The sequence below is a fragment of the Bacillus rossius genome, chromosome 17 (assembly GCF_032445375.1).
Source record: "Bacillus rossius redtenbacheri isolate Brsri chromosome 17, Brsri_v3, whole genome shotgun sequence".
Taxonomy (NCBI): Eukaryota; Metazoa; Arthropoda; class Insecta; order Phasmatodea; family Bacillidae; genus Bacillus; species Bacillus rossius.
Window position 1 is genome coordinate 12134459 of NC_086344.1, and position 15285 is coordinate 12149743.

General features: G+C 35.1%; 1 protein-coding gene across 1 annotated transcript in view; it reads left to right on the top strand.

Annotated features, from left to right (window-relative positions):
- The window catches only part of LOC134540843 (GRB2-associated-binding protein 2), a 77977-nt gene extending 63356 nt beyond the window's left edge, over positions 1-14621 (top strand). Inside the window, exon 6 of the mRNA XM_063383830.1 lies at positions 485-14621. Coding sequence (XP_063239900.1) covers positions 485-715 — 231 coding nt within the window. The 3' untranslated portion in view covers positions 716-14621. The remainder of the gene's footprint in view (positions 1-484) is intronic.
- The last annotated feature ends 664 nt before the right edge of the window (positions 14622-15285 follow it).

Sequence of the window (15285 nt, forward strand, 5' to 3'; positions counted from 1 at the left end):
AACGCCACAAGAAAAAAAATTCCATATTCGTAAGCAAGAAACAATTGTCTATGCCGCATGCATGCACAGGTATTGTGATGAAAATTAAAAAATTCGATATCTCCTAAAGTATTTGGAATTTCTTATCTCCGCCGGTTTTAATGAAAATAGGAAGTGAAATAGCATATGATAAAAGTATTTCTGGATTTTTAACACTTTTTTTTCCCGCAAATACCGCCACTCTACATATTTACCGTATTATCTTCTGTTGATCGTCGTCCGTTAAAAAATGAAGGAATCTGAATCAGATTCGAAGAATCGGCCCTTTTATCTTAAGAATGTGAAATGTGATCGGAATGGTCGTGTGTTGGGAACTGGCCCAGCACTAGTGTTACAAGTGAAGCGAGTGTTAGTAGGTGATGTTCGAACGCTGCTTGCTTGTTCCAGATGTACTTGAACCCGGTGTACGGCAACACGGGTAATGTTCGAACGCTGTTTGTTCCAGATGTACTTGAACCCGGTGTACGGCAACACCTTCCAGGGGGGAGTCCAGTACCTGGACCTGGACCTGGGCGGGGCGGAGCGGAGCCCCACGGCGTCCGCCCACAGCCCCCGCACGCCCACGCCCGCCGCCACCGTCTACAAGACCGTGGACTTCGTCAAGACGGAGGCCTTCAAGCGCACCAAGCGGGAGGTGGAGGAGGGACGCAAGCAGTGCGCGGCCGCCGAGCTGTGACGCCCCTAGGTCGCTCCCTCCGTGAGCTCTCTGCCGGCCCCCTTCGAGTGCGGGCGGGCGTCAGAGGTAACACGTGGACAGCGTGGATATTTGCCAGAACGAGTAGGTGCGTACGAAAGGGACACGTACAAGTCGTTTTAGTTACTCTCATTTGCAACTAGCGTCGACGAACGTTGTTTCTTTGCTGGCGTGGGCTCAACTCCTGCACCCTGGAGTGTTGGCGGGCGTCGCGGTAACGTGTAGACGTCGCGTATGTACAAAGAAACGTAGGTATTTGCCAGAAACGAGTAGGTGCGTACGTAAGGGATTATTATTATTATGTTAATACACGAGTCATTTTTAATTACTCTCATTTGTAATTTTTAAACTCAATTGTGCGTGAAGAGAACAAGTTAAATTACAAATTATTTATTTATCTGTAAATTATATTCACAGAACAGGAAGTTTCTTTGAAATAATGAAGTACATATACAGTGAAACCTCTATCCATCGTTTTTCAAAGGACCAGCAGAAAAAAACAATGCATGCAGGAAAACAATAGATGTGGGATTTGTTTACAGACCTCGGTAAATGTATGCAAACTGCAAAGCAATGGTTTCCAAGCTTATTATACATAAAATCATTATAATAAATTTAAATAATAGTAATCATTTGTTAAAACAGTTTTACTTTAAATTACTTTTTTTACTTGAGGGCCGTATTTGCTGATCTGCACACGTATTTCTTCACGTTTGTTGAAGACCGAATTTAGTGTAGGTGGAATTCCGAGACGTTTAGCAACATCCACTCTCTTCTCGCCAGGATTCTTCTCCACTTCTTCGACGATCTTTAACCTCTCGTCTAGTGTTTTTACTTTTTTCGGTCGGGCCATCACCAGGGTCACAATAAAAACGTTAAAATATATTTAATGTAGCTGCTGAATACTTTCAAATGCACCGTATTTTCACGTGACTGCGTGCCAAAAAATGTTTACATGTAGATGCACAAAACAAAACAGAAATGAATTAGACCAAAGATGACGAGATACATAAAAAAGACGTGCGTAGTGTTGCCAACAAGACAAAAAGACCGTCTGAGCGATGAGATAAAAGCGCAACTATCGATTATAGAAGTACATTAGCCGCCATCTTGCGTTGTTCAACGATCGATACAAGAAAAACAAAGGGCGCATTCCAACATTTTGAGCGATCAATACGGGAAAAACGAACATTCAAAAACGACACAAACGGGATTATTTAACGTTGTTTATATGGGCTTATTGAAGGGACCAGAATAAACAAACGATTGATACGGAAAAATGTTAGATGCGGGATCCATGCATCGAGGTTCCACTGTATTCAGGTTGTTATTCTTTAAAAATTTCAGCTTCTGCTAATTATTTTTTTGGCTATGGCTTGTGACAAGCATACTAACCTCATTAAAAATTTTAATTTAAAATTTCTAATTCTTCCTTCTCCGTGTATTTGTTTTTTAATATTGCATGTTGCATCCTTTCTAAAATTGACTTTTAGCTATGCTCTATACTTCACTCATGTGGATGGATGAATGACTAAAAATGTTTTTTAAATTTTGTTTTGAACTGCTTTTAAAGGACCATGGGTGTAGCCTAGCTGCCTTTCCAGCATGTCAATGTTTATGTCAAAGCCAATTATTTATTATATACATATAGCCTATATGGCATTTATTACTGTAAAAAATTTGTTAACACTAAAAGTTGTCTTTGTTTCTATATTTGCTGGACAAATTGTTTATACAATATAATCTCATTTTTACACATATCAAGGGACCAGGACAAAAATTGTGTAAAAAGCAGGAAAACATAAAAAAGAGGGGAAAGTTTGTATTTTTTTTATTATATTTCTCTACGATAAAAAATAAGTAAGTACAGTAAACTCCCTATTATCCGCGCCTGCTACGAAAAAGTACACATATTTTATTACAAGTGAGCAAATTTGAACTCTACCGACGAGTGTATTGTGTGCAGTATACAGTAAAACGCTACAGGCCTTCTCGGAACTCACACAGTAGGCTGGCATGCGTTGCTATTTTTGTCTCTGTCACATTTTGTTTATAGTCTTATGGTTGCTTTTTTAGTGTCTAATGAAGTCTCAGCGTACGTACAGTACTGTATCCTTGTTACGAAGCAAGTACAGAGCACTTTTATGTTTACATTACTGAAATGTATTGTATGTAAATTATTCAGTAAAATAATAACATTTTAGCATCATTAAAAATATTTTTACTATTAATTGTAACTTACTGAACATAAATTTTTAGATATTTAAGTAGATATTAATGTTCTTTTTTTTGTTTCCCATTTTCGGCTCTTTTGCGGATTATCCGCAATTTTCACTATCCGCGGTGGCCCTGCCACTTAATTTCGCGGATAATCGGGAGTGTACTGTATACATAATGGCAGAGATGCATACGTTTCTATACAATAACTAGACCTTCATTATTTAACATGTGTGAACAATAAATCCATCCATTCTTGAGGCTCTTCACAATTGTGTTCAGAGTTGAATATGACATATTCAGTTGGTGGGCAAGAGATGTGCATGTTTATGCATCTCAAAATGTCCTTTTTTTTATGGTGAGATTTCCTTACACAATTCTTATTTTGGACTTGGGAGAGCATAATTGTGTGTTAACGTTGAATTAATTTAAGATATTTGTGGGAAAAAATTCTATTAAACGATCACAACTACTTTCCAACGTTTGTTTACGTCCAGGAACAGAAAAAGTTACAAACGTGACTGTTGCAGTGTTTGGAAATTCAGTGCTGCCAACTGCCTTTCCAAAAAATTTCTATTGTAGTAATTGTGCATCGGCGAACATGCACTTAAACTACATGTTTACAGGAATTTGGTTTTGTGGGTTTATAAACTTTTTTTAAAACAAGGGCCCAGCAGTCTACTGTTTCTTTATGTAACAGCTGCATTTACAATGAATTTCATGGATAATACAATAGAGTTTAAACGGGAAAGATATAAAATCAAAAGGTACCATCGTCTTTCAACTTAATTTTCGTGCTCTAATCACTAAAGGTTTGGTGTATGAACGAATGGTTTACTTTGGCTCATGGCACAAAAAAGAAATGGAAATGAAGGTTGCTTACAATTGCAAACAAGCTGCAGTGGCCACATTCAATAACGTAGGATGAATAGACTTAACAACATTCACTTTCAAATTTTAGTGATCCGTCTAAACTTTTTTTTGAACGTTTGATATGAAAAGCAGCTCTGCTAAATCGTAAATGGGGGAGAAATGCAGTAGTATAAAGCGGGAAAGTAATGCATTAATATTATAGGGAAAATGGTGCAGCAAGTAAAAAAAATAATTAAATGCAGGAATTTGTAAATTACTTAAAAGTGAGGTTAGAAATAAGTTTTATTGCGTTCATCCAAATTTACATCTCAAGCTCTTACACTATCCGTATTACAAGTAAAATTACAGTAAAGTATTGTTCATCAGACCTTTGCTTATCCGACATTCTGTATTATCCAACATATGACCACAAAAAAAAAAACTAACACAGCAATTGGCTACAAGAACTGTAAGTTGCGTGAGCTTAGGCAGAGAAGAAATGGCACTCTTCAGGAAAGCAGATTGTTATGAAATAAAAATTTTGAATCATTTTAATTAATTTTTTAGTTATATATTTAACTTCAGACAATTTTGAATCTGGTAGTTGGTTTTTCTGGTGTGTTATAAAACATGATTATGTTCGTACTTTGATTTTAAATGGGCCTTTTCTGAACACCACCTTATTATTCAACAATTTTGTTAGTCCAATGTTTTACTGGCGTGTTTGTGTTGGATAAGTAAGAGACTTGTGTATTTCATAATGCATTTTAAATTAATAATGATGTAAGTTTTCAAGTTCATCAAGGAGGTGAGCACGTGAACTGTGATCTAAGTCGTCTGTGTCCATTTGTTCTCTCACCACCGCGATAGTTTAGCTCTGACATTCCTGCTTTATCCCCATTTTTGCTGTCAGTCGGCTCTTAAACAATTCTTAGTGGTTCTTGTGATTTGTTGCCTAGTTTTCTACGGCTAAGCAAACTGCAATTAAAAGTGCTGAAATATATTTGAAAACACCCTAATTTTTTTCTTCTTAGTAATGAAAAAAAACTTTATACCGAATTTTTACCAAACGTAAAAACATCTTGTAGAAAGTTTAAATATATTCTTTAAAATGATAAATCCTTTAATGTGAGTTTTTTTTAAAATTGCATTGTATGTATTTTAATTTTTTTATTCTGTAAGAAGCATAATGAATTGTTGGTACGTACATCCAAAATAATGTATATTTCTGACTTCTGTTAGCTCACGCACCTCAGTTTGTTCCAGAGATAATGAACTGCATATGTTAAGCGGTGTCCCAATTCAAGAGGGTGCTCTTTATGTTTCTTTCTCTTTCTCTTGCTCACACTGGCTCGTTTCTGAGCTTACCTTTGATTGTGCTCTCTCGAAACTACGTGTGTGAAAACTACCTATCTTTTACTATTATCTGTGACTATCTATTACAAGCTGACCAGTTTCAAATTGTTTCTCAAGTTCATAAAGTATACTTGCACTATGTGTTTTCTTGCTTAATCAGTTTTTAAAATTTTACTGTATGGTACTTACATTTTTTTTAAATTTTTTAATTGAGAAAAATACTAGAGGCTCGTCATCTATGCATTTCACCTTTAAATGGTGATTTTTTTTTTGTTTTGTTTTAAAATGTTTGTTATTTTATACTTTTTATCTACATCTTAAGATATTTTTATATCCTGAAAGTTGGTTTATGCTTGGAAACTAATATGATTGAGCATGGTAACGAGAGAAATCTCATGTCCTTTCTTGCTTTTGGCTTCTGTTCTTTGAGTTGGAACAGTGAGATAGCTCACTCTTGCGACGTGGCAAGTGTGTGCTCTCTCGCAGAGTTGGGGCACTGAGTAGGTTAGGTACCTAAGATTCTCTGTCGTTTTAGCCAGTTACTAACACAACGTTTATTTAGTATTAATGTGACTCTGTATTTTTTTTTTTTTTAGTTCTTGCTGTGTTCATGTTATAATTGCCGTAAATCTGACACATTTCCAAACACTCCACCTGTGAGAAGGTGGGGGGTTTTCTTTCATTCTTCCTTCGTTTGTTAGTGTTGACCGAGCAAAGAACTTCTGACAAGTGGTTGAGCGTGAAGTAATGCGGGAACGAGACAAAGCGTCGGGGACTTTTGTGGGAAGTCGGGGGAATATCTTTCGTGATTTTGGATCAGATTTATGAAGTCGTGCTTCATCCAGTTGGATTTAAGAATCGTGCTTACTCTTGTCACTGAAGCAATAATGCATCTATAGAATTCAGCTGTTCTAAGGGCAGGCTGAGTTGTAGCGTGAAAAAAAGTTTTTAATGAGCTTTGTATTTGTAACTTTTTTTTTTTTTTTTGTGGATTGGTTTTGAAACCTCTTGCAAGTATCCAGTACACACAGCATCTTCCGTGCATGAGGTGGGATTTATCTTTCAGTGGTAACATGAGTTGACTCTGGCAATAAACCAATTGTAGATGGATCTGTAGTAGGACATCTCTTTAGAGATCCATCAGTACCTATTTGCCTTCACAAATGTACATTCATGTCTTGTGCTTTGCCTTTTATGTAACATTACTAACATTGTAACTAACTTCTTTCCTTAGCACTTTACGTAACTGCATATTCTAACTGATATAATAATAATTTATTGATCGAAAATTAAATTTCACCAAGTTTTTGTCACCGTTTCAACAATTGCTGGTTTGAATTGCAAAAATAAAAATTGTAATGTGTTTCACTTTCAGTACTTGAAAGTTTTATGTCATATGAAGGTTACTACTGCTAGCATCTTGTGTTTCTGATTTCTCAAACTCAAATCACGTGATGCAAAATGCACAGAGTCCACGTTGTGCTATTCAAGTGAATGTCAGTTTCTTCCCATGCAAGACAAGTTCACGCGCAGATATTCGGCAATAGCGATTTGCGATTTGTAGGGGTGGACTCTGCAAAACATAACACCTATAAGTGTGGTTTTAAAACTTTTTTCCAAAGTTTTTTTATAAATGTTTATTTATTATCATAATTATCTAATGAAAAATGAAAGTGGTTAGGAAATTTTTGATACATTTAAAAAATTTTCATAATGCTGCAGAAACTTAATTTTATTTTGTAACTCGTGAGTGGATCACTAGGCCAGATTTTTCTTTATGCAGCTAATAGGCTTCTGCGAATACTGTTTTTTTTTCTGAATAGAATATAAATTTATTAATGAGTAACGAATACTTTTAGAATCAAATCCAATTCAGTAAAAAAATTCATATACTTCACTGGAGTCCAAGGAAAATTCAAATAAAATTTTTAATTTTGTAAAAATATGTAGCAATAATGGAATTAACATTAAGTCATAGTTTGAGGTTAAGTTAAGTCTACTAACCTGTAGGTGTTTATAGTTTCTGTGGACAATAGAAGCATTCTACCAAAAAACTAAAATTTCGTACTGTTAAGTCGTTAAGACAGATGGTAGGAACTAAAAGAAGTGATACACAAATCCCAAAATTTGGCATTAGCTACACAATGTGTACATTTATAGATGTTGTATAGACAAATTAAGTAAATGCAAGCAAAGGAAAAAGGGCCAAATGTACGTCAAACACATTATAACATATTTTATCATTCTGTTAATATTATTTTTTGGCCTAAAATATAAAATTACGAAAATGTAAAACGTAAAGAAACGTGAGGATATGTTACTTCCATATAATTATTCGCATTTCTTCTGAATTTTTAATGTAACAAAGGTTTTCTCCACTTGAAAAAAACAATTTTTGTGCTGCATAAAGTAAATAAAGAAAAGTAACATAAAACCCAGTACAATATAAAATGTGTAGTAGCTTATCTTGTAAAAAAATATATCACTACAACTTTTACACCAAATAACCAAATATCTAATAAACAAGATGTATGAGACTGACTGCGTTGTACGTACAACACAAAGAATATGGATGAAGTATCGTGTTTAGGCATTCATAAATAATATGGACATACTCTGTTGTAATTTGTTTCATGTGCGACATATCTATGACCACGGCCTGACGTTTTCAGAAACGGCGTTGAGCATGTCGTGAAAATAACAGTATTTTGCACCAAACTTCGTGTTTCATCAAAAATGTTTCAATTTCGGACAAAACTTTGATGAATTGGTTAAATTTTGGTTTTTTGAGAATTTTGCGGTTCACAAAATTTTTAGGCTTCCTTGTGATGCGATTGTAATTGACAGTTGTGACAGCTAATGCAACTAAACTTTTATAGGTTATTGTAAGTATCTATTGGTGACGAATAAATACAAAAATTATTCGAAACGTTGAATCGAATATACAATATACAAATTCAAAATTTTTGAGTACTCGCAGACCCCTAGCAGCTAAACACTTAGTACTTCCTGCCTCTACGATTTATGTACTTCATCTTTAGAGGCAGTCGCGTGGCATTGATGAAAATATCGATAGAATAACTTGTTCACTGTAAGATTTATGATCCTACATGACAATGGATAGCTTATGTTCTGTGACCATTACTTCATGAGATCTAGCAGACCAGTATGGAAATTCTGAAAAATACTTTTGAGATATGGCGTGAGACTTCTTTATTTTTCATTGTTGTGGCATGAGTATTGCCTAATGTGATTCCTGCTCCAGGGTCACTCTTATATGAATAATTTGTAATTTATACTTTAATAAATAAGTCTGTGTAAATAAGTTTGTCGTAATTGTGTTGCGATACTTTAATTGTAATTTTTTTTAAGAAGGGTTATTGTTTTTTGTGCCAAAAAAAGGATATTCACTATATCAGTCTTTCATTTTTATAATTTTTGTACATAACCATTAAAGTGTGTGTTTTTTTTTTGTTTAGTGACTATTATGTTCAGTTAATAGGCCATTTAAAAATGCCATTGTTTTGAAATGTGTACAGCTGCTATGGATTTGATTATTGCAGAGGAGTGTGTTTGCAACAGTTAGCTAAGAGTTATTACTACAGTTTTTGTTTTCCATACAGTTACTAAGTACTGTTGGTATTTGCCAAACTGTATTAGTTATGATTCTGAATATTTTCTTATTGTTTGAAATCTGAAAATATGGTCACACTTAACTCCATGATCCCCAAAATCAAGCACTGGTAGGTGTCATTTTTTTTATTTGGTACTATTCAGCCCCAATTTTAAGTTTTTAATTTTTCTTTAATTCTGTAGTAAAATTTTTTGAAGGTTTTGGTGCTACCTGGTTTTGTTTTCACATAAAGATAAGTAATACAACCACATTATAGTGACAGTAATGAACAAGCATTTTTTTTATTGTATGTAGCCTTACTATCTGTAGTCAAAAGGCAAATAAAACTGCATTTTAACAGTTTTACTTTTTTTTCATCAGTGTGATTTATCGCATAATAGTCAACACTTTTTTTTTTTATTAAAAATTATGTTTCAATAGTAAGGGGTGCGATTTTTATGCGAAAAAAGCATGTTGTGGTAAAGTTATTCATAAAAACAAAACCTTTTCATGGAAAGTATTTTTAATTAAAAAGTAGAGTTTACAAAAGCATGTCAAACAATTAAAATTAATAAGTCATTTAGCAAGAACATATTTTTTTCAGCTTTAAATAGAAAAAGAAAGAAAACTGGCCCAATCGTGAGCCAGAACTAACATATAACTGTCATACCATTAAGCCTTAAAGTTGACCAAAATTATTTTATTCTTAAAGAAAAGGTTTCTTGGGATTTGTAGTGTATGTATGTATTTTTGTATAGCTCACAGACTCCTTTTTCATTGTATAAGTTTGTATGTTAAAATGTTAAGTGTGCCATTGTGATACCGAATTGGAACATCATTAATGTTATATACCTCCATTTGGGGAATACCTATATTATAAGATATTATAACAATTACATGATAATATTTTTGGAATCATTTGCATGCCTGGAGGGATAGTGGTTGTACGTAACCTAATTACTAAATAATCTGTGTTCATGTTGGGACCACAGTTGCTAACTTCAAACATACTCATCTGTTTTCTATTGCTGTAGTTATTTTTGTTTTATTTTCATAATTTTCATCTTCATTTTTATTTTACATTATACCAAGCATAAACATAGCTTTGTTTCAAACTTTTCGTTCAGCACAGTTATTTTCCAGTATATGATAACTGTGTGATTAATCTTGTAAGTTAATCCTTTTTAGTGTGTACTACTGTAGCAGTGAAAGTTTTGGTAGATCTCATCAATTATTCATAGGAAATGTTTTTTGCAACTGTTGGTTGTCTTTGTCGCTGGAGTCAACTGTAAGACCGAACTTACTATTTTGTAGTGACATCTTGGTGTCACAAAAGATAAAAACGTAGGTTGTATTTTTAAGAGCCATGCTAATAAAGGCTTGAGGCAGTGTGCCCTGTTATTTGTGCATTCAGTGCATGAACTCCACAAAGAAGTTTATCTTTCCTTGCTTTGATTGAGAGTTACAGAGTATTAGAGTATTGGTATGTATCATCACAGAAGATTGTTTGGTTTGCTTTGCTTGTTTTTACTAGGGTTGATGCGAACATGTCTTTAAGGATAACTGCATGTGCAAATTATTTTTCTGGCCGAAAGACTGAAAATGAAAAGTACTTGAAAGTGGCATTTGTAATTATATCTTTTGGACATGCAATTAATTAATGTTCATTTAACTCTGCTATGTTATTAGAGGCAAGAATCAAGATTGTTATTCAATTTGTTTGTGCTATACATATAATATATTGTATTTACCAGCGTATGGGTCGCAGATTTTATGCAGAATTTTTGTTTGATAAAATGTACTGTGATCCGTGTGCAAAAATTTCCATTTTGGGTTAAAAAAAAATTAACATTGCACTGTTGTGGTTGACTATGTACGTAAATAACTAGCCTGTGTTGGTTTTTATCTAATATGTCACTAGTAAATATAAATTTTTTAGTTAAAATATCTCCGCAGTGAGTGTAAAGCATCATGAACTGCGTCGTTAAGGGCCCCGCCTCGTCAGGAGCGTATCTGTGTCGGCGAGGTGGTGTGATAAGAGCGACGCTCGCTGGTGCTTCTAGCGCGGTGTCTCCTCTGGACTGGCGCGCAGTCTTCTCCCAGTGCATATGAGCGGTGACCGTAACATTATATGGCGGGGAAATGAAGATAAGGTGTATTGAAAGTCCCTTAAGTGCTTTAAAGAATGTATACCGGTTTTTTACTCTTAAAATTTACTCTGAAAACATGCGTTTTAGCCATTTTAACTCCTCTAAAAATACAGTATAAAAACTTGATACGAAATCAAAAGTACTTTTCGGCCCTTGACGAACTCTTAAATGTTTTTTGTAAGCAGACCCCACTCAGATATCTTGAGTAGTTTTGAAATTGTGTTGTTTTCCCTGAAGCTCTGCGCACCGCGTGTGTGCCCGGGTGGGCGGGGCCCTTAAGCTGTTCTGCCGCCGGGCTGTGTCACTTAGCAAGAGGAATCTAAAAATAAACCAGCCAGAGAGTGAAAAGGGGAGGAAATGCGTGCGTGTATGTTTGAGTGCGTGCGGCCACGCAGCAGTGTTTACAGTTCTCCCTCCCTCTTCGACGTCGTGAATTGGCATCATACACAATTATCACGTCTTATCTCGACAGGTTTTTTTGTGACGGCAACTGTGTCCAAACATTGTTTTTGCGTGAGATTGCCTACGCTTTCTACTGCAACATTTCATTCATGACCAAACTGCTGTAAAGGGCGTGATTGTTTTTATTGAAGAAACTGACAAAAAAATCGACAAGGGAAATAGCGTGTGGTATTTTCTCTCTTTGGGAAGACGGGGAAAGGGAATATGGGTACAAAAATAGCATTCTTTTCCTTTGTATTTTTTGTTAGATAGTGGTAGGGTGAAGGTGGAGGGGTGAGGACGGGCCATAAAGGATGAGAAGGGAAATATGAAGGACATCAGTGCCTAAGTGGCAATATACTAGACACTAGAGACAGTTATATGGTGCGACCCATACTTTACTGTGAAAATGTTAGATTTTTTTGGGCCCAAAATTAAGTGTGCGATTCACTGCTGGTAAATGTGGTATATAAATACCTTATAAAAAATTTTACTTTTTCCTAAGTAGTAGCCATAATTTTTTCATTGCTAAATATGTCTTTATATTTTTACATGGATACTTGGAAAACTTATTTGAATTGTGTAAATTTTAAGGTGGTTTTGTATTTTTGATAACTTGTATTTTTTAGAAAAAAACATAAGCTTTTACCCTGACAGCCAAAATAGTTTCAACAGACACATTATTCTGCAGCTTTATTTTTATATATAAATTGCTCTGGCTCCTTTCTTTCATTTGACCTCATATTGAAAAATACTTATTTTTGCTAGCAATTATTATTAATTTTTTGTAAAAATTGCTAAAATAAAATTTAGTGGGCTAAGAAATTTTTGAGTAAAGAATCATCTAATTGGAGATTTAAGTAAATTTCACTGTGTTATTTGTTTACATGAATTTCAATATTTGTTATCTTTCCATTGTATTTTATCTTTGTAATATGATTGCTGTTCACTACATAATCTTGCCTCTAGTTTTTATTTTACTGAAAGAATTATTTTTGATGTGTTCCTGTATGGTAGAGGTCAGTGTCCTGTAATTGTCGAATGGGAAATAAGCCAGTTTTACGGACTTGCGTCAGGTTTTAGCTTGTGGCGATCACACAAGTTGCATATTTGAGTACTTAATTTTGTATTTGAAATTAAAAGCTGCAGGGAAAAGTTATTGCAAGTTTGGTTTAGATTTGTTGTAAAAAATGTAGTTATTACTCAACTGCGAGATCTATGTGGCCGTAAAATAATGTGAACTTCAAGGTCATGCCCACTTTGTTTTTGCACTCTCTTCCTCTTGCCCTTCCTTCTCCGTTCTTCCACCCTTATCTTGGTCCTTCCTTCTCCATTCTTCCACCCTTATCTTGGTCCTTCCTTCTCCGGTCTTCCACTCTCTTTCCTTTGGTCCTTCCTTCTCTGTTCTTCCACCCTCTTCATCTCGATCCTTCCTTCTCTGTTTATCCACCCTCATGCTTGGTTCTCTCATTTGAGCTCCGCAGGGAGATAGTGCTGAGTGGAAGGCAGATATAGCTTGTTGCAGTGTTGCCTGAACCTTGTAGGTTCGAAGTGGTGTCGCTTGAGTAAGTGCCTGTATGTATTGACACATGAGGCATTAATGAACGTTTTTTATAGTGTGCACGCTTCAGTGAGTTTCATCACTTTTTATGGGTAAAAAAAAAGGTTAAATGTATACTTCTAACTTTCCTGCACCCAAAATGACAACATTTACTTCAAAAAAACTTCTAAACATAAAAATCCAACAGTGGCACATATAAATGCCAGTAGACGGAAGCACATTACACCACCGTCTATCACACTAATCAGTTCAACCTATTTGCCAAATACACTCCCTCTGTGGCCTTCAGCAACCTGGGAACAGTAAATTAGGCTCATCCTTGATCTCAGCTGCTGACATTAGAAAAAAGGAGTGCGACCCTCTCGCATTGAGTGCGAAAACAAGACTCAACGTCTTGCCTACGCCATAATCTCCTTGGTTGTTGCTTACTTTGATTCTTTTCATCTTCAGAACGGGAAATGTTGTGTTGGTGTATCCAAAGCTTGTGACAGGGCTGAGTTAAAGTGATTTTTTTTATTGCTGTGTTTGGGTCGGACTTCAGTGTTCGGAAGGCTGGCCCAAGAGATCTGGGCATCACCAAAGTACATTCGCTCCTCTCTCGAAACGTTTGTCTCAAAACCGGATGATAAAAATAAAGGGTATCCATAAAAGAATGTCCCAGTGTTAGTTGTGTCTCGACTCTGGTAAATAATTGGGTAGCTGCAGAATGTAGACGCGACCTTTTATGAAGTCCCTAAGGGGGAAAAAAATGCATGTCGTTATGTCAGGTGAATGTGGAGGCCAGTGGAAAAAATCTCTGTCGACCCGACCATTACGATCAATCCAACGGTCAGGGACTTCGACTTTCAACCACTCTCGTACAAAGATATTCCTGTTGCCAAATAAAGTTTACAGGTTCGCCCTCTTATTAATTGGAGAAAGAGCCATTCTTTTGCCCTGCAAGCAAGAAAACAACAAAGCAGTATTTTGCGCATATGCCTATCTATAACAGTTTGAGTTACTCTTTAATTGTGGCCCTGGACCAACACACTACAATACTTATAGTTGATGCTATTAAATTTTATTACTGGGAGATTATTTTATGGTTATATGAGCAGAGCTAATGTGGGGAAACTTATTGATAAATTATTTGTCCATAAAACGGAGCAACAGTTTCACCAAACGCTTACCACAAGTGGTTTATTATATGTAGAAAATAGATTTTACTGTGAGTTAACAGATAACAATTTTTTTTTTTTAGAATTTTAATGCCACTTTCTATCAGTTATTGTTGGCATCCCTGCTTTAAGTTGTTTCCTTACTCACACTGTTTCACTTTCTATCATGTCGCTATGGTAGCATTCAAGTCTTCCCCACCCTGAATGCATAGATGTCGTGGTCGAGTGATAGCGTGATAGGTGAGTTGTACTAAGCTAGACATTTTCATAGTTGTTATTGCATATGTATAACTAGGAATGCAAATAGAATGTTTTATTAGTTATTAAGAGTGCAAAATATTGTGTCATGCAAGCAAACATGTTAACATCTTAGAGTACCTACCGTTAAGTGCTACCATGTTGTTATGTCTTTGTTTGTTTTTTTTAAAAGCACAAAGTTTGTAGGCATTTAACGTGCATTGTGTAAAAATCATCTATAATAAATTTGTTACAAATTTTGTGATATTTATATAATAAAGTTATGTTTTATTGGTGTGTTGAATTCTCCTGTCATTTCATTGTATGCCAAATATGTGTTTGTATGATTCCAGGCATATTTTAATTATGCCATTCTTAATTGTACTTGGCCATTTCAGGTTATCTTTTACCTGTCTGTTGGTGAGATTGAATAAGATGGGAAGTCATCTAAAAATCCTCCATAATGGTTAGTATGGTTCAAAATTGTAAGTTGAATTTTCAAGTGTCTGTTTCAAGTTAAGCTTTGATTATAAAATACTCCAGCTGAAACATTCAGTGAGTCTAGATAATGTGGTTTTCTTTTTATTGATTTAAATGTTGCTTGGCACGATTATTATTTTTTTAAGCTCCCTTTTTGTGGAAAAACATTGAATGGAGATAAAATTCGCTAAGACTCTTACTTGTGAAAGTGTGCTGTCTTTGGTCCAGTTAGGCGGCTTCTGAAAAAAAATTACATAAAATTTGCTGACCTAAACTGTTTCTACGCAACAAGAGAAACACATCTTGTTTGTTGACAAAAACATGTTTTTTTTTAAATGGTCAGAAAAAAAAATACTATACAAATACAAAAAAATTGTTGGGAAAATACGTATAGTTTACCGATTGTCAGCAAAACGAATCACATCCTTGGATTGCAGTGTGCATCTACTCGCTCGTTCATGGGAACTATTTCTGCCTCAAGTGCTGGG